The sequence below is a fragment of the Kogia breviceps genome, chromosome 6, assembly GCF_026419965.1.
Source record: "Kogia breviceps isolate mKogBre1 chromosome 6, mKogBre1 haplotype 1, whole genome shotgun sequence".
Classification (NCBI taxonomy): Eukaryota; Metazoa; Chordata; class Mammalia; order Artiodactyla; family Physeteridae; genus Kogia; species Kogia breviceps.
This window is the reverse complement of record NC_081315.1, coordinates 76,033,931-76,053,745: the sequence shown is the minus strand read 5'-3', so window position 1 is coordinate 76,053,745 and position 19,815 is coordinate 76,033,931. Positions and strand designations below refer to the sequence as shown.

The 19,815-nt window shown below is 42.1% G+C and overlaps 1 protein-coding gene across 5 annotated transcripts in view; it reads left to right on the top strand.

The window, feature by feature from the left end:
• The window catches only part of LNX1 (ligand of numb-protein X 1), a 207,519-nt gene that overhangs the window by 170,010 nt on the left and 17,694 nt on the right, over nucleotides 1–19,815 (top strand). For 3 of the 5 annotated variants that reach the window (XM_067036080.1, XM_059067628.2, XM_059067631.2), the window contains one exon: nucleotides 19,422–19,556. The exons of the other annotated variants lie outside the window; for them this stretch is intronic. In XM_067036080.1, the coding sequence (XP_066892181.1) occupies nucleotides 19,422–19,556 (135 nt within the window). The remainder of the gene's footprint in view (nucleotides 1–19,421; nucleotides 19,557–19,815) is intronic. 5 annotated transcript variants of the gene reach the window in all.

The following is a 19,815-nucleotide window of genomic DNA, read 5'->3' as shown; positions in this document are numbered from 1 at the left end:
TTGCATTCCTGGAATAAACCCCTCTTGATCATGGTGTATGATCCTTTTAATATGCTGTTGAATTCTGTTTGCTAGTATTTTGTTGAGGATTTTTGCAAATATGTTCATTAGTGATATTGGCCTGTAGTTTTCTTTCTTTGTGGCATCTTTGTCTGGTTTTGGTATCGGGGTGATGGTGGCCTCATGGAATGAGTTTGGGAGTGTTCCTCCCTTTGCTGTCTTTTGGAAGAGTTTGAGAAGGATAGGTGTTAGCTTTTCTCTGAATGTTTGATACAATTCGCCTGTGAAGTTTCAATTTCAGTGCTTGTGATTGGCCTGTTCATATTTTCTATTTTTTCCTGGTTCAGTCTTGGCAGGTTGTGCATTTCTAAGAATGTGTCCCTTCTTCCAGGTTGTCCATTTTATTGGCATACAGTTGCTTGTAGTAATCTCGAATAATCTTTTGTATATCTTCAGTGTCTGTTACTTCTCCTTTTTCATTTCTAATTCTATTGATTTTGAGTCTTCTCTCTTTTTTCTTTTTTTTTTTTTTTTTGCAGTACGCGGGCCTCTCACTGCTGTGGCCTCTCTCGTTGTGGAGCACAGGCTCCGGACACGCAGGCTCAGTGGCCATGGCTCCCGGGCTGAGCCGCTTCACGGCATGTGGGATCTTCCCAGACTGGGGCACGAACCCATGTCCCCTGCATCGGCAGGAGGACTCTCAACCACTGCGCCACCAGGGAAGCCCCTCCCTTTTTTTCTTGATGGTCTGGCTAATGGTTTATCAATTTTGTTTATCTTCTCAAAGAACCAGCTTTTAGTTTTATTGATCTTTTCTATCGTTTCCTTCATTTCTTTTTCATTTATTTCTGATCTGATCTTTATGATTTTTTTCCTTCTGCTAAATTTGGGGTTTGTTTGTTCTTCTTTCTCTAATTGCTTTAGGTGCAAGTTTATGTTGTTTATTCAAGGTGTTTCCTGTTTCTTAAGGTAGGATTGTATTGCTATAAACTTTCCTCTTAGAACTGCTTTTGCTACATCCCGTAGGTTTTGGGTCGTCATATCTCCGCTGTCATTTGTTTTGTAAGTATTTTTTGATTTCTTCAGTGATCACTTCGTTATTAAGTAGTGTATTGTTTAGCCTCCATGTGTTTGTATTTTTTACAGATTTTTTCCTGTAATTGATATCTAGTCTCATAGCATTGTGGTCAGAAAAGATACTTGATATGATTTCAATTTTCTTAAATTTACCAGGGCTAGATTTGTGACCCAAGATATGATCTATCCTGGAGAACGTTCCATGAGCACTTGAGAAAAATGTGTATTCTGTTGTTTTTGGATGGAATGTCCTATAAATATCAATTAAGACCATCTTGTTTAATGTATCATTTAAAACTTGTGTTTCCTTAATATTTTCATTTTGGATGATCTGTCCATTGGTGAAAGTGGGGTGTTAAAGACCCCTACTATGATTGTGTTATTGTCGATTTCCCCTTTTATGCCTGTTAGTATTTGCCTTATGTATTGAGGTGCTCCTATGTTGGGTGCATAAATATTTACAATTGTTATATCTTCTTCATGGATTGATCCCTTTATCATTATGTAGTGTCCTTCTTTGTCTCTTGTAATAGTCTTTATTTTAAAGTCTATTCTGTCTGATATGAGAATTGCTACTCTAGCTTTCTTCTGATTTCCATTTGCATGGAATATCTTTTTCCATCCCCTCACTCTCAGTCTGTAAGTGTCCCTAGGTCTGAAGTGGGTCTCTTGTAGACAGCATATATACGGGTCTTGTTTTTGTATCCATTCAGCCAGTCTGTGTCTTTTGGTGCGAGCATTTAATCCATTCACGTTTAAGGTAATTATCGGTATGTATGTTCCTATGATCATTTACTTAATTGTTTTGAGTTTGTTCTTGTAGGTCTTTTCCTTCTCTTGTGTTTCTTGCCTAGAGAAGTTCCTTTAGCATTTGTTGTAAAGCTGGTTTGGTGGTGCTGAACTCTCTCAGCTTTTGCTTGTCTGTAAAGGTTTTAATTTCTCCATCAAATCTGAATGAGATCCTTGTTGGTAGAGTAATCTTGGTTGTAGGTTTTTCTCCTTCATCACTTTAAATATGTCCTGCCACTCCCTTCTGGCTTGCAGAGTTTCTGCTGAAAGATCAGTTGTTAACCTTATGGGGATTCCCTTGCATGTTGTTTTTTTTCCCTTCTGCTTTTAATAATTTTTCTTTGTATTTAATTTTTGATAGTTTGATTAATATGTGTCTTGGTGTGTTTCTCCTTGGATTTCTCCTGTATGGGACTCTCCGTGCTTTCTGGACTTAATTAACTGTTTCCTTTCCCATATTAGGGAAGTTTTTTTTCTCAGTCCCTTTCTTTTCTCTTCTTCTTCTGGGCCCCCATAATTCGAATGTTGGTGCGTTTAATGTTGTCCCAGAGGTCTCTGAGACTGTCCTCAGTTCTTTTCATTCTGTTTTCTTTATTCTGCTCTGCAGTAGTTATTTCCACTATTTTATCTTCCAGGTCACTTATCCGTTCTTCTGCCTCAGTTATTCTGCTATTGATGCCATCTAGAGTATTGTTAATTTCATTTATTGTGTTGTTCATCATTGCTTGCTTCCTCTTTAGTTCTTATAGGTCCTTGTTAAATGTTTCTTGCATTTTGTCTATTCTATTTACAAGATTTTGGATCATCTTTACTATCATTATTCTGAATTCTTTTTCAGGTAGACTGCCTGTTTCCTCTTCATTTGTTAGGTTTGGTGGGTTTTTATCTTGCTCCTTCATCTGCTGTGTGTTTTTCTGTCTTTTCCTTTTGCTTATCTTACTGTGTTTGGGGTCTCCTTTTTGCAGGCTGCAAGTTCGTAGTTCCCATTGTTTTTGGTGTCTGTCTCCAGTGGCTAAGGTTGATTCAGTGGATTGAGTAGGTTTCCTGGTGGAGGGGAATAGTGCTTGTGTTCTCGTGGATGAGGCTGTATCTTGTCTTTCTGGTGGGCAGGTCCACATCTGGTGGTGTGTTTTGGAGTGTCTGTAGCCTTATTATGATTTTAGGCAGCCTCTCTGCTAATGGATGGGGCTGTGGTCCTGTCTTGCTAGTTGTTGGGGATAGGGTTTCCAGCACTGTTCGTTGCTGGTCCTTGAGTGAAGCTGGGTCTTGGTGTTGAGATGGAGATCTCTGGGAGATTTTTGCCATTTGATATTACGTGGAGCTGGGAGGTCTCTTGTGGACCAGTGTCCTGAAGCTGGTTCTCCCACCTCAGAGACACAGCCCTGATGCCTGGTGGAGCACAAAGAGCCTTTAACCCACACAGCTCAGAATAAAAGGGAGAAAAAATAGAAAGCGAAGAAAGGAAGGAAGGAAGAAGATAAAATAAAGTAGGATAAAATAAAAGTATTAAAAAATAATTATTAAGAAGAAAAAATTTTTAAATTAAAAAAAAAAAGGGATGGTCAGAACCCTAGGACAAATGGTGAAAGCAAAGCTATACAGACAAAATCTCACACAGAAGCACACACATACACACTCACAAGAAGAGAAAAGGGGTAAAAAAAATAATATATCTTGCTCCCAAAGTCCACCTCCTCAACTTGGGATGATTCACTGTCTATTCAGGTATTCCATAGATGCAGGGTACATCAAGTTGATTGTGGAGCTTTAATCCGCTGCTTCTGAGGCTGCTAGGAGAGACCTCCCCCTCTCCTCTTTGTTCGCACAGCTCCTGGGGTTCAGCTTTGGACTTGGCCCCATCTCTGCGCATAGGTCGCCCGAGAGCATCTGCTCTTCCCTCAGATAGGATGGGGTGTAAAGGAGCAGCTGATTCAGGGGCTCTGGCTCGGGCCGGGGGGAGGGAGCGGTACGGATGCGGGGTGAGCCTGCGGCTGCAGAGGCCGGAGTGACATTGCACCAGCCTGAGGTGCACTGTGTGTTCTCCCGGGAAGTTGTCCCTGGATCCCAGCTGGCAGTGGCGGGCTGCACAGGCTCCGGGAGGGGCGGTGTGGAGAGTGACCTGTGCTCGCACACAGGCTTCTTGGTGGCGGCAGCAGCAGCCTTAGTGTCTCATGCCTGTCTCTGGGGTCTGCGCTGATAGCCGCGGCTCGCACCCGTTTCTGGAGCTCCTTTAAGTGGCGCAGTTAAACCCCTCTCCTCGCGCACCAGGAAACAGAGGGAAGAAAAGGTCTCTTGCCTCTTCGGCAGCTCCAGACTTCTCCTGGACTCCCTCCCGGCTAGCCGTGGCTCACTAACCCCTTCAGGCTGTGTTCACGCCGCCCACCCCAGTCCTCTCCCAGCTTCCGACGGAAGCCCGAGCCTTAGCTCCCGGCCCCTGCCCGTCCCGGCGGGTGAGCAGACAAGCCTCTTGGGCTGGTGAGTGCTGGTCGGCACCAATCTTCCATGCGGGAATCTCTCCGTTTTGCCCTCCGTACCCCGTTGCTGCGCTCTCCTCCATGGCTCCGAAGCTTCCCCCTCTGCCACCTGCGGGCTCCGCCCACAAAAGGGGCTTCTAGTGTGTGGGAACCTTTCCTCCTTCACGGCTCCCTCCCACTGGTGCAGGTCCCGTCCCTATTCTTTTGTCTCTGTTTATTCTTTTTTCTTTTGCCCTACCCAGGTACGTGGGGAGTTTCTTGCCTTTTGGGAGGTCTGAGGTCTTCTGCCAGCATTCAGTGGTGGGTGCTCTGTAGAAGTTGTTACACATGTAGATGTATTTCTGGTGTATTTGTGGGGAGGAAGTTGATGTCCACGTCTTACTCTTCTGCCATCTTCTCTCCGTGTCTCTTCAGACTTTTTAAAAGAATGTGATAGGCCTTAGACAGAGCCAGAAATTAAATAATGGACTACTCCGTTGCCTACATTTGTTCTTAATACGTGATTCCAGCTCATGAGTTCTGGGGCAGAACTTTAGTCCCCTGGAGCCAGTAAGAATGGCCAAGAAATAAGACCTGACAGTTCTGTGTGTGTGATTTTTTTATATATATAGACTTGCACAGCTAATATAAAATCAAATCCCGGGCTTCCCTGGTGGTGCAGTGGTTGCGAGTCTGCCTGCCGATGCAGGGGACACGGGTTCGTGCCCCAGATCGGGAAGATCCCACATGCCACGGAGCTGCTGGGCCCGTGAGCCGTGGCCACTGAGCCTGCGTGTCCGGAGCCTGTGCTCTGCAATGGGAGAGGCCACAACAGTGAGAGGCCTGCGTACTGCAAAAAAAAATAAAATAAAAAAATCAAATCCCTATCTAAACAAATTTTCTTAATGCAGTATGGTAGTAAATTTAATGCACGTAAGACTAAACAGTTTTTTTAATTTTAAAAACATTCTCTTGAGCTGAATTCTTAGAGTCCAAATGATTTTTATATAGGGCTCCAAATTCCATGCATTCATGATTAAAGCATGACTTGCAAAACTGTTCAGCCTTTCAACTCAGAATTTTATGAGTGAATCTCCTGCCCACCTACACTCCAAATATTAGGGGATCTTGAAACTTCACTACCCTTCTCCAACTCATATTCCCTGACATGATCTTGTTTTGTTTTTACCACGGAACAGAATCACAGTAACTTCCAGATACTATAAAAGAAATGGTGTTTGAGGACTTAGGTCATTCTGCTTATTTAGGAATTAATTTCTTATTTTGAGCTTGTCACTGACATCTGTATGACCCTGTATAAGTCAGACTGTCATCGTTAATTTTTTAGCACTTAAAAGATATGCTTCTGGGAACATAAAGATGTACATGGAGCTAAAGTCTAGTGGGAAAAATAGATCAAATTGCTGTCTCAAATCTTCTTTTCTACCCTTGTCAAATCCTAAGGTCCTTATTCAGCACTTTTCCTCAAAGCCACCTCAATTTCCCTTTTCCTTAGCCAGACTCTGGTCGCCCTTAACTCACTAAAGTAGCTGCTGCATCTCCAGAGAAGATACAGTTCTTTTCAGAATGTACCAGGCTCTATGTATGCCAGGTGCTAAAGTCTCAGTGGTGAACAAATCAACACACACCAGATTTGCTTTCACCAAGCTCATTTTATAGGAACTAGCAACAAACAGCACACCATTAGCTCATCCTAGAGTTGTAATTCTAGAGCCCTAGCTTATTGCTTAGTGAGATGTATTTTTTTTAACTTTTTTTATTCAGGTATAGTTGATTTACAATGTTGTGTTAATTTCTGCTGTACAGCAAAGTGATTTAGTTATATATATATATTCTTTTTCATATTCTCTTCCTTTATGGTTTATCACAAGGCAATGAATATAGTTCCCTATGCTATACAGTAGAACCTTGTTGTTTATCCAGTCTCTATATAATAGTTTGCATTTGCTAATCCCAAACTCCCCCGTACCCCCTCCCCATTGGCAGCCACAAGTCTGTTCTCTGTGTCTGTGAGTCTGTTTCTGTTTTGTAGATAAGTTTATTTGTGTCATATTTTTGATTGCACAGTATAAATGATAGTGATATTTGTCTTTCTCTGTCTGACTTCACTTAGTATGATAATCTCTAGGTCCATCCATGTTGCTGCAAATGGCATTATTTCATTCTTTTTTATGGCCGAATAATATTCCATTGTATATATGTACCACATCTTGTTTATCCATTCATCTGTCGATGGACCCTTAGGTTGCTTCCATGTCTTGGCTATTGTGAATAGTGCTGCTATGAACATAGGGGTGCATGTATCTTTCTGAATTACAGATTTGTTTGGATATATGCCCAGAAGTGGGATTACTGGATCATATCGTAATTCTATTTTTAGTTTTTTGTGAAACCTCCATACTGTTTTCCACAGTGGCTGCACCAACTTACATTCCCACTAACAGTGTAGGAGGATTTCCTTTTAGTGGGAGAGAGTTCTGTTTCTCAGATGTTCTCTTGCTCACTGGCAGGACCGTTAGGCAAGGATTTTGTTTCTGTATCTCATTGTGCAATGTGTTGCCATGTCAGCAGAAATGGCTGACAACTTTGTTATTTTTCTAGCATATCGGTGGGTAACCCTGTTCAGATGCCTCCTGTTGTCTGTATTGCCAGATAAGGTCCGTGTGCCACATGTGATCTCAGAGTCAGGTTGCACTGCTGTGATGTGCTTCACAGCAGCGTCTTGGGAGCTTCCCTGTCATCTTTCAGTTATGCAGTAATAACGAAGACAGACATCTATGGAGTTCTTGGCTCCATAGAACACAGAGACAATCCCTATGCACACATGAAATGGCAAAATGGGAACTCCATCAGTGAGGTCCCGGGTGCAGCTGGTCCATCCAAAAAAAGTCCCTACTGTGTTGGTCAGACCAGGATTTGTCTTCTAGGTCCAAATCTCATACGCACACCCAACTCAGCTTTATTACAGCGAATCATCAAGAGTTCATCAAGTTTTTGAGGGGTCTTGAAAACATGTTAAATAGTGAAGAAACTAGGAATACCTGACCTGGAAAAGAAGAGAGATCAGGGAGGGCAATGAGAGCTATTTTCAAATAGGCTTGTCACATGGAAATTGATTTGGGGTTGACCAAGAGGGCATGACTAGAACCAATGGGCAAGCAAGGGAAAGACAAATTTAAACTCAACCTAAGGACAAACTTGCTAATTAGTGCTGTCTAAAAAACTTGCTAATTAGTGCTGCACTGCCTTGGGACACAGTGAGTTCCTTGTCATTGGAGGCACTGAAGCATGAGCTGGGAGACAACTCGGCAAGGATTTTGGAGTGGAATTAAAGCATGAACTACAGAGGAAATGTTGGATTAGATGATGTCTGCCATCTCTTCCGTAGCTGTGGCTTCCTGGCTGTGTGCAACCAGTGCTCCACAGTTCCCCGGGGCTTTGTGAGCACAAGATAGATGAACTGAAAATGATACTTGATCCCTAGCTGGAATGGGAGCTAAAGTGGGACAGCCCCCAAAGGTGCAGGAAGAACCATCCCCACAGTTAAAGCTAGGCTGTCTCACTCTGGGATCCTTGGAAAAGAAACCAGTAGAGAATGCAGATGCAGGATGAATTTTTTTAAAGAAATGGTCATTAAGACTTCTGATACTAAGGCCTAAACCAAGATGGTGGAGTAGAAGGACATGCTCTTACCCCCTCTTGTGAGAACACCAGAATCGCAACTACTTGCTGGACAGTCATCGACAAGAAGACACTGGAACTCACCAAAAAAGATACCCCACATCCAAAGACAAAGGAGAAGCCACAATGAGACGGTAGGAGGGGTGATTTTGCAATCACAGCAAAGTCAAATCCCATAACTGCTGGGTGGGTGACTCACAGACTGGAGAACACTTATACCACAGAAGTCCACCCACTGGAGTGAAGGTTCTGAGCCCCACATCAGGCTTCCCAACCTGGGGGTCCGGCAACGGGAGGAGGAATTCCTATTATAGAATCAGACTTTGAAGGCTAGTGGGATTTGATTGCAGGACTTCGACAGGACTGGGGGAAACAGAGACCCCACTCTTGGAGGGCACACACAAAGTAGTGTGCGTGTCAGGACCCAGGGGAAGGAGCAGTGACCCCAGGGGAGACTGAACCAGACCTACCTGCTAATGTTGGAGGGTCTCCTGCAGAGGCGGGGGGTGGCTTTGGCTCACCGTGGGGACAAGGACACTGGCAGCAGAAGTTCTGGGAAGTACTCCTTGGCGTGAGCCCTCCCAGAGTCTACCATTAGCCTCACCAAAGAGCCCAGGTAGGCTCCAGTGTTGGGTTGCCTCAGGCCAAACAACCAACAAGGAGGGAACCCAGCCCCACCCATCAGCAGTCAAGTGGATTAAAGGCTTACGGAGCTCTGCCCACCAGAGCAACACCCAGCTCTACCCACCACCAGTCCCTCCCATCAGGAAACCTGCACAAGCCTCTTAGAGAGCCTCATCCACCAGAGGGCAGACAGCAGAAGGAAGAAGAACTACAATCCTGTACCCTGTAGAACAAAAAACACATTCACAGAAAGACAGACAAGATGAAAAGGCAGAGGGCTATGTACCAGATGAAGGAACAAGATAAAACTCCAGAAAAACAACTAAATGAAGTGGAGATAGGCAACATTCCAGAAAAAGAATTCAGAATAATGATAGTGAAGATGATCCACAACCTCAGAAAAAGAATGGAGACAAAGATCGAGAAGTTGCAAGAAATCTTTAACAAAGACCTAGAAGAATTAAAGAACAAACAAACAGAGATGAACAATACAATAACTGAAATGAAAACTGCACTAGAAGGAATCAATAGCAGAATAACTGAGGCAGAAGAACAGATAAGTGACCTGGAAGACAGAATGCTGGAATTCACTGCTCCAGAACAGAATAAAGAAAAAAGAATGAAAAGAAATGAAGACAGCCTAAGAGACCTCTGGGACAACTTTAAATGAACCAACATTCGCATTATAGTCATCCCAGAAGGAGAAGAGAGAGAAAGGACCCGAGAAAATATTTGAAGAGATTACAGTTGAAAACTTCCCTAACATGGGAAAGAAAATAGCCACCCAAGTCCAGGAAGCACAGAGAGTCCCATACAGGATAAACCCAAGGAGAAACACGCTGAGAGACATAGTAATCAAATGGGCAAAAATTAAAGACAAACAAAAATTATTGAAAACGGTAAGGGAAAAACGACAAATAACATACAAGGGAACTCCCATAAGGTTAACAGCTGATTTCTCAGCAGAAACACTAGAAGCCAGAAGGGAGTGGCATGATATACCTAAAGTGATGAAAGGGAAGAAACTACAGCCAAGATTACTGTACCCAGCAAGGATCTCATTCAGATTCGATGGAAAAATCAAAAGCTTTGCAGATAAGCAAAAGCTAAGAGAATTCAGCACCACCAAACCAGCTCTACAACAAATGCTAAGGGAACTTCTCTAAGTGGGAAACACAAGAGAAGAAAAGGACCTACAAAAACAAACCCAAAACAATTAAGAAAATGGTCATAGGAACATACATATCGATAATTACCTTAAACGTGAATGGATTAAGTGCTCCAAACAAAAGACACAGGCTTGCTGAAAGGATACAAAAACAAGACCCATATATATGCTGTCTACAAGAGACTCACTTCAGACCTAGGGACACATACAGACTGAAAGTGAGGGGATGGAAAAAGATATTCCATGCAAATGGTAATCAAAAGAAAGCTGGAGTCACAATACTCATATGAGATAAAATAGACTTTAAAATAAAGAATGTTACAAGAGACAAGAAAGGACACTACATAATGATCAAGGAATCAATCCAAGTAGAAGATATAACAATTATAAGTATATATGCACCCAACATAGGAGTACCTCAATACATAAGGCAACTACTAACAGCTATAAAAAAGGAAATCGACAGTAACACAATAATAGTGGGGGACTTTAACACCTCACTTACACCAATGGACAGATCATCCAAAATGAAAATAAATAAGGAAACAGAAGCTTTAAATGACACAATAGACCAGATAGATTTAATTGGTATTTATAGGACATTCCATCCAAAAACAGCAGATTACACTTTCTTCTCAAGTGTGCATGGAACATTCTCCAGATTAGATCACATCTTGGGTCACAAATGACGCCTCAGTAAATTTAAGAAAACTGAAATCATATCAAGCAACTTTTCTGACCACAATGCTATGAGATTAGAAATGAATTATAGGGGAAAAATGTAAAAAACACAAACACGTGGAGGCTAAACACTACGTTACTAAATAGCCAAGAGATCACTGAAGAAATCAAAGAGGAAATCAAAACATACCTAGAGACAAATGACAATGGAAACACAACAATCCTAAACCTATGGGATGCAGCAAAAGTAGTTCTAAGAGGGAGCTTTATAGCTATACAAGCCGACCTCAATAAACAAGAAAAATCTCAAATAAATAATCTAACCTTACACCTAAAGGAACTAGAGAAAGAAGAACAAACAAAACCCAAAGTTAGCAGAAGGAGAGAAATCATAAAGATCAGAGCAGAAATAAATGAAATAGAAACAAAAATAGCAAAGATAAATAAAACTAAAAGCTGGTGTTTTGAGAAGATAAACACAAGTGATAAACCATTAGCCAGACTCATCAAGAAAAAGAGGGAGAGGACTCAAATCAATAAAATTAGAAATGGAAAAGGGGAAGTTACATCAGACACAGCAGAAATACAAAGCATCCTTAGAGACTACTACAAGCAACTCTCTGCCAATAAAATGGACAACCTGGAAGAAATGGATAAATTCTTAGAAAGGTATAACCTTCCAAGACTGAACCAGGAAGAAATAGAAAATATGAACAGACCAATCACAAGTAATGAAATTGAAACTGTGATTGAAAATCTTCCAACAAACAAGTCCAGGACCAGATGACTTCACAGGTGAATTCAGTCAAACATTTAGAGAAGAGCTAACTCCTATCCTTCTCAAACTCTTCCAAAACATTGCAGAGGAAGGAACACTCCCAAACTCATTCTATTAGGCCACCATCAGCCTGATACCAAAACCAGACAAAGATACTACAAAAAAAGAAAATTACAGACCAGTATCACTGATGAATATAGATGCAAAAATCCTCAACAAAATACTAGCAAACAGAATCCAACAATGCATTAAAAGTATCATACACTATGATCAAGTGGGATTTATCCCAGGGATGTAAGGATTCTTCAATATATGCAAATCAATCAATGTGATACACCTCAGTAACAAATTGAAGAATAAAAACCATATGATCATCTCAATAGATGCAGAAAAGGCTTTTGACAAAATTCAACACCCATTTATGATAAAAACTCTCTGGAAAGTGGGCATAGAGGGAACCTACCTCAACATAATAAAGGCCATATATGACAAACCCACAGCAAACATCATTCTCAATGGTGAAAAGCTGAAAGCATTTCCTCTAAGATCAGGAACAAGACAGGGATGTCCACTCTTGCCACTGTTATTCAACATAGTTTTGGAAGTGCTAGCCATGGCAATCAGAGAAGAAAAAGAAATAAAAGGAATACAGATGGGAAAAGAAGAAGTAAAACTGTGACTGTTTGCAGATGACATGATACTATACATAGAGAATCGTAAAGATGCCACCAGAAAACTACTAGAGCTAATCAATGAATTTGGTAAAGTTGCAGGATACAAAATTAATGCACAGAAATTTCTTGCATTCCTGTACACTAATGATGAAAAATCTGAAAGAGAAATTAAGAAAACACTCCCATTTACCACTGCAACAAAAAGAATAAAATACCTAGGAATAAACCTAAGGAGGCAAAAGACCTTTATGCAGAAAACTATAAGACACTGAGGAAAGAAATTAAAGATGATACCAACAGATGGAGAGATATAGCATGTTCTTGAATTGGAAGAATCAATATTGTGAAAATGACTACTACCCAAAGCAATCTACAGATTCAATGCAATCTCTATCAAATTACCAATGGCATTTTTTACAGAACTAGAACAAAAAATCTTAAAATCTGTATGGAGACACAAAAGACCCTGAATAGCCAAAGCAGTCTTGAGGGAAAAAAACGGAGCTGGAGGAATCAGACTCCCTGACTTCAGACTATACTACAAAGCTACAGTAATCAAGACAATATGGTACTGGCACAAAAATAGAAACATAGATCAATAAAACAAGATAGAAAGCCCAGAGGTAAACCCACACACCTAAGGTCAACTAATCTACGACAAAGGAGGCAAAGATATACAATGGAGAAAAGACAGTCTCTTCAATAAGTGGTGCTGGGAAAACTGGACAGCTACATGTAAAAGAAAGAAATCAGAATACTCCCTAACACCATACACAAAAATAAATTCAAAATGGATTAGAGACCTAAATGTAACATGGGACACTATAAAACTCTTAGAGGAAAACATAGGAAGAACACTCTTTGACATAAATCAAAGCAAGATCTTTGTTGATCCACCTCCTAGAGTAATGGAAATAAAAACAAATGGGACCTAATGAAACTTCAAAGCTTTTGCACAGCAAAGGAAACCATAAACAAGATGAAAAAACTACCCTCAGAATGGGAGAAAATATTTGCAAACGAATCAATGGACAAAGGATTAATCTCCAAAATACATAAACAGCTCATGCATCTCAATATTAAAAAAACAAACCACCCAATCCAAAAGTGGGCAGAAGACCTAAATAGACATTTCTCCAAAGAAGACATACAGATGGCCAGGAAGCACATGAAAAGGTGCTCAACATCACTAAGTATTAGAGAAATGCAAATCAAAACTACAATGAGGGCTTCCCTGGTGGCGCAGTGGTTGAGAATCTGTCTGCTGATGCAGGGGACACGGGTTTGTGCCCCGTTTCAGGAAGATCCCACATGCCACAGAGCAGCTGGGCCCGTGAGCCATGGCCGCTGAGCCTGCGCGTCCGGAGCCGGTGCTCCGCAATGGGAGAGGCCACAACAGTGAGAGGCCCGTGTACCACAAAACAAAACAAAACAAAATAAAAAAAACACTACAATGAGGTATCACCTCACACCTGTTAGAATGGGCATCATCAGAAAATCTACAAACAACAAATGCTGGAGAGGGTGTGGAGAAAAGGGAACCCTCTTGCACTGTTGGTGAGAATGTAAACTGATTCAACCACTATGGAGAACAGTATGGAGGTTCCTTTAAAAACTAAAAACAGAATTACCATACGATCCAGCAATCCCACTACTGGCATATACCCAGAGAAAACCACAATTCAAAAAGACACATGCACCCCAATGTTGATTGCAGCACTATTTATAATAGCTAGCTCATGGAAGCAACCTAAATGCCCATCGACAGACAAATTATAAAGAAGATGTGGTACATATATGCAATCAAATATTACTCAGCCATAAGGAGGAACAAAATTGGGTCATTTGTTCAGATGTGGATGGATCTAGAGACTGTTATACAGAGTGAAGTAAGTCAGAAAGAGAAAAACAAATATCATATATTAACGCATATATATGGAACCTAGAAAAATGGTACAGATGAACTGGTTTGCAGGGCAGAAATCGAGACACAGATGTAGGGAACAAACGTATGGACACCAAGGTGGAAAGCGGCAGGGGTGGGGTGAGGATGGTGGTGGTGGTATGAACTGGGAGGTTGGGATTGACATGTATACACTGATGTGTATAAAATGGATGACTAATAAGAACCTGCTGTATATAAAAAAAAAATAGAGAAAACCTATTAGGTTTATAGACGGGTGCAGTTTACAAAAAAAACACTACTGTTACCTTGAAAAAAAAAAGATATATAAGGGCTTCCCTGGTGGCGCAGTGGTTGAGAATCCGCCTGCCGATGCAGGGGACACGGGTTCGTGCCCCAGTCCGGGAAGATCCCACATGCCGCAGAGCGGCTGGGCCCGTGAGCCATGGCCGCTGAGCCTGCGCGTCCGGAGCCTGCGCTCCGCAATGGGAGAGGCCACAACAGTGAGAGGCCCGCGTACCACAAAAAAAAAAAAAAAAAAAAAAAAAAAAAGATATATGAGAAAATCGCTGATTGATAGTGTGTTGGTGTTTTATTCAGTAAAATTACCAAACTCTTATTGCTTTTCATAGTTTAACAATTAATTCTCTTGGCTTATAGCTGCTATTGAAAAATCACAATCCATCTCTCAGATTCCAGACCTGAGCCAGTCTTAGACCCAGAGTCTATCAGATACAGTGGAGTCTATGACCTCTTGAGGATAGAAACTATAATGCCATGGAAAGAGTTATATAGCAGCAATTTCTTTCAATCTTCCCACAGAGTGACCTATGGCTGGGATATTCCTTCGAAGGCATAGGAAGAGTTATTGCATCTTGCATCTGACATGTAACATTCTATTATATACTACAATGTCTTTGGAAATAATAAACAAAACTATAATTATTTGTAAAAAAAAAAAAAAGACCTCTGATACTAATGGATGGAGCACTAAGTAGAGACGAACTCTGTAAATAGCTTATTATTATAAATCCAACTACAGCTCTTATCTCTGTAAGAAGAGGGACCTCCAGTGAAGCGGGTGTATACTATGTCATAAAGGGGGCCGTGTACATGGTCTGTCTGCTGTGGGCAGCACAATCTCAATGCCCAACAGTCAGTTTGGAGTCCTCTGTTTTATGTGTTTGTGTAGAACTATACCCTGTGGTATTGAGGGGGCACGAGTGTGGTAGCTCTTAACTTGATATTTTATGAAGCTAATATATCAATGCAGTGACCAAACCCACATGAATTACAGTTTACTAAGTTTTTTTAAGCATATGCATATATATATATATATATATATATATATATATATATATATATATAGTTAAAAAGCAGCAAATGCTAGAGTACATTTGGTTTAACTCCAATCTTCCTTTGCAAATGAATAGTTAGAGCCTTTGGTTAGGTCATACCTTGAAGTACAGGTACTCTAACAACTCTTGCTCTGCCCTAGTTATTACTGGCTAAACAGCCACCGCTTGGACCCATGCAACATTGGGTCAGTACAAAGTCTCACTCAGCTCCAAAGCACAGCTCTGCAAAAATGTCTCTCCTGGCCCCTTGTGCAGTGGCATCTTTGATTTACATCTCTTTGTGAAGCTTCTGGTCCGTGTTGCATCCTGACAATATGAGCAGTTCTTATCAACCATAGTGGATTTTGTAGAGAAAAGAGCCATTTCCAAGCTGAACACGATGGAAGATGCTTGCCCTGTGAGGCATTAGTGTAGCACTTTCAGACTCTTCCTTCCAGCTGTAAGAGATGGAATCATATTATTTTGAAATGGGCTAAATATAAATGAGGCTGCCGGCCTATGGCTGCCTTCTGTGACCTCTGCTTACTCCCATCGTATAAACGTTATAGGCAGTTTTGAATCAAATCCAAAAGAGCAGAGAGAAAGTCATCAAACAAAACAAAGACAAGCCTTTCCATGAGAAATGCTACTCAGTTTTAGCCCTCTGGTTTTCTCTGAATATGAGATTTGTCCTGTTTTTTTCAGCTAGAAGCAATTGGTCCCACCTCAGGAGACTCCTTTGTGTGCTACCCATCTCTCCTTCCTGGCACCTGCTTCTGACTCTCCCTGAAGTAAGACAAACTCCCTGAGGGCAGGAGCCATGTTCCCAAGGCTCTTAGTGCAGTGGCTGGTCCAGAGCAGGCACCTCTCAGCCACAGGGACAGAATGTTTGTAGAAGAGACCTGCCAACAAGTGGAGGTCCACAGGGGAGAACATAGAGGCCATCAGAATCCCTTCCCCTTAGCCAAGGAAAGGAGAGGGAGTTAATGCTTGGGCTCTTAGAGTAGAAAGAAAACGATACAGCAGCCAGGCTGTGCAACTGGTAACCACTGTGTCCAGAATTTGTCTAGATCAAAGTCTAGAATGTTTAAGGGAGAGAAGAGAAGAGGAGAGGAAAAAGTAAAAAGGATTTACCTCTAGCCTGGTCTGCCACTTGAAAGAGTCACAATTGTTAAACAGTCCTTTTGCCCAAATTACAGCATCCCAAGAAATGCAAGAAAGATGCTGTGCTCTCTCTTCCTTTGAGTATCTGTTGTTTTTTTTAAATTTATTTTTGTTTATTTTTATTTTTTGGCTGTGTCGGTCTTAGTTGCGCCATGCGGAATCTTCACTGAGGCATGCAGAACCTTTTGTTGCAGCGCCCGGGCTTCTCTCTAGTTGTGGCGTATGGGTTTTCTCTTCTCTAGTTGTGGTGTGTGGGCTCTAGGACACGTGGACTCTGTAGTTGTGGCGCACAGGCTCCAGAGCGCATGGGCTCTGCAGTTCGCAGCACACAGGCTCTCTAGTTGAGGCATGCGAGCTCAGTAGTAGTGGCCTGTGGGCTTAGGTGCCCCATGGCATGTGGGATCTTAGTTCCCCGACCAGGGATAGAACCCGTGTGCCCTGCATTGGAAGGCGGATTCTTTACCACTGGACCATCAGGAAAGTCCTGAGGCTTGTTATTTAAATGACAGGCCTGCTGCTCCCATCTTCCTGGCACAGATTATGTGAGTATGAAATAAACAAGTTCCTGCCATTCTCTCCTTCATTCAGTCTTTCTGTGACTCCCCTCTTCTCACACTCACCCCATGCTCACACCAGCGGGAAGAAAGGCTATCTGGTGCTAAGGGCCATTTCTTGACACTGAATCCAGCTGTTCCTGAGAGTTAGAGCCAGGATAAACACATTAGCCCACTTTCCACCTTCAACTTCAAATGCTCAGTAAGAAAGAGCATCAAATAGAATCTCTCTGAGAGCAATTTATAAGTTGGCTGGTAAGAGCTGGGGATCCAGCCTTGCAGGGAATTTATTTCCAAGTAAGTTGATGCCAGGGCTATTTATTGGGGTGTATTCCTGCCAAAGTCGGCATTTGAAAATCCAGTGAGAAATTCGTGCTGGAAAATGTGAATTAAATAGCTCTTAGGCTATTTCTTGGCATTTGGGATTTTGCCTAGCAAGTTGATTCAGTATGTAAAAGTCTCAGATTTTCTCAATCATCACGAGGTGGTTAGACCTGCCACTGTTGCTGGTGCAAAATGAACATGGTACAACATGGGGGCCTGGACACAAACCCACCACCACCACCGAGATCCTTCAAAATGTCGGAGTTTCCCTGAAGATAAGGAACACATCTGGGCTCAGCAGTTGAAGTTTTGACTTGAATGTTTGCCACTTCTTATCTTTTAGTAATTTTTCCTTCAGAAAGTTCCAAATGAGATAACCTCATTTGGATAAGTGAGGCCTACGGTATAAAGAAAGAGACAGTTATTACAAAATACTCTTCCAACAACTGAGTTTAGTTGGTTAATACCCATAGTTCTTCATGTCAGCTTACTTCATTATTGTTTCCTGGGCTTGTTATTTTTATCCTGTTCTGACACAGGCTTTATATATGATGAGAGACACCAGGGAATGCAAGATAGGCAAATGAACAGAGAAAGGGTATGGAAGTAATGACTGGGCAGGGCAGCAGAGGTGATGATCAGGCTTGATGTGAAGGAGAGTGAGTGAAGGACTTAGACTTTCTTTGTAGGGTTTCCTACATTTATGCGAAATGAGTCAACTCTCCTGGCCCACCATCCACCATGATGTTTACAACAGACACTGCACTTTAGCAGGTGTTTTTAAACATTCATCTAATGTACAGCCACCCAACTGATGACCCCTAAGCTTCTTCAAGAGATCGCCAAGAAGAGACATTAATATAAGAATGTAAAGTCATGAAGGTTTGGGCTGGACAACTTGGGGATTTGATTTATTGGTGGGTTCTTATTGCTTAAGGTTTTAAGACAAGGTCCCTGTTCCGGAGAGTGGGAGTGAGTTATGGGTCATGGGAAGGAAGCTGCAGAGAGGCAGGAAGTGAATATCTCCACTCCCATTGTCTGAGCCCATGGAGAAGAGCGTGGACTTTCCATGGCCTCCTTTCATGACCTGACTTGTCCATGGTATGACAACTGTGCCTGTAAAGGAAGAGTGCAGGCAGGCCGCTGTCCATCTGTGCTGTGATGCTGAGCCATCCAGGGATGAGATGTAGAGGGGAATGCCTAGAATTTATTCCTCTCTTCTCTGCCTTCCTTGTCCTCAAACCTAGCCTTTCCTGGTTTCTAATCAAATCTAGTCATGACTTAGCCACGGTCAGCTTTTACTCAAGTGACAGGGAGGTCAGCAGACTACTTCATCTTGGACCATCAGGGAGCCTTGTTATGGATGTTTCACAGGTCCAAGGTCTAGTCTATCTGGCCTGCAGGTCTGGAACCTCAATAGTCAGCAGTTCTGGAATAATGACCCACACTCTCAGACACAAGTGAAACTCATCTGTGGCAGAGAGCCAATAGGTAAATTTATGGTCTGGAATGAACCTTCCTAATAATCAGTGCATTTGCTATTTGCAATGCTCTGTCCAAATGTCAGGGTACATAGCAGAGAGGACTAGTCATCACAATTAGTGGCTGTCACATAAAAAAGGATCAAGGCAAAGGCCTTTAATCAGGCTGCATTATAACCTGCCATCATCCTCAGATTTCTGAAACACTCATCCTTTCCAATGCCCAAATGTTTGAAACTGTCAGACACAGGATTCCTCTTCCTGCAGTGGTAGTGTTGCTGCCACCAACTCCATTTCTTTTTCTTTATTGTTTACCTGTGGTCTTAGACCTTTGATCTGGGATTTGGGCTGGGCTACCACTTTACTCTGTGCATTCTGTTCTAGCTGGAAAGTCCTACAGACATGGCTTGTGTGCAGTGGAGCCAATTCATTAAAAATAAATTAGCAATGTCCAACAGTGTCTTTTCAAAGACTGTTGAATGAGTCAAACCTTCCCTAGTTTTTCCCTTGAAGCGATGTTCATCACCCGATTTAGGGATAAAGGAAATAACTCAAGTTCTTGCCAAATTACAAAGTGGGCATGGCCATGGAAAATACTAGAAATAATTTTTTTTCATAAAGGTAAAACCAAACTCATATCTTGGTAAGCCACTGGTGCTGGGTGCTTTGAATAGAAGCTCAGAGTGGCTAACACCTGTGTCTTATCACACAGGCCAGTGAAAGGCGTGTTCACCTCGTCATGTCCCGCCAGCCTCGACAGCAGAGTCCTGACATCTTTCAGGAAGCTGGCTGGAACAGCAGCGGCAGCCGGTCCCCAGGGCCAGGGGACAGGAGCAACACTCCCAAGGTGAGGCCCAGCCAGGGTATGTCCACAGCTCCTGCAGGGAGCTCTTTCTTGGGAAGGCTGCATACTTGAACATTTTTAAGTGTCACCTCTGGACTTCATCACTTAAACACTATTTGACTTGTCTTGTAAAATGGAAAGCCCCAAATCCCATCTTTGAGAACTGGTGAGATAACAGGTGTCTTTCATCCAAAAGCAGGAGAGAGGAAGGTGCGTGAGAGTTTTGAAACCTGATCTTGAAAACCAGACCTCATATGGGGAC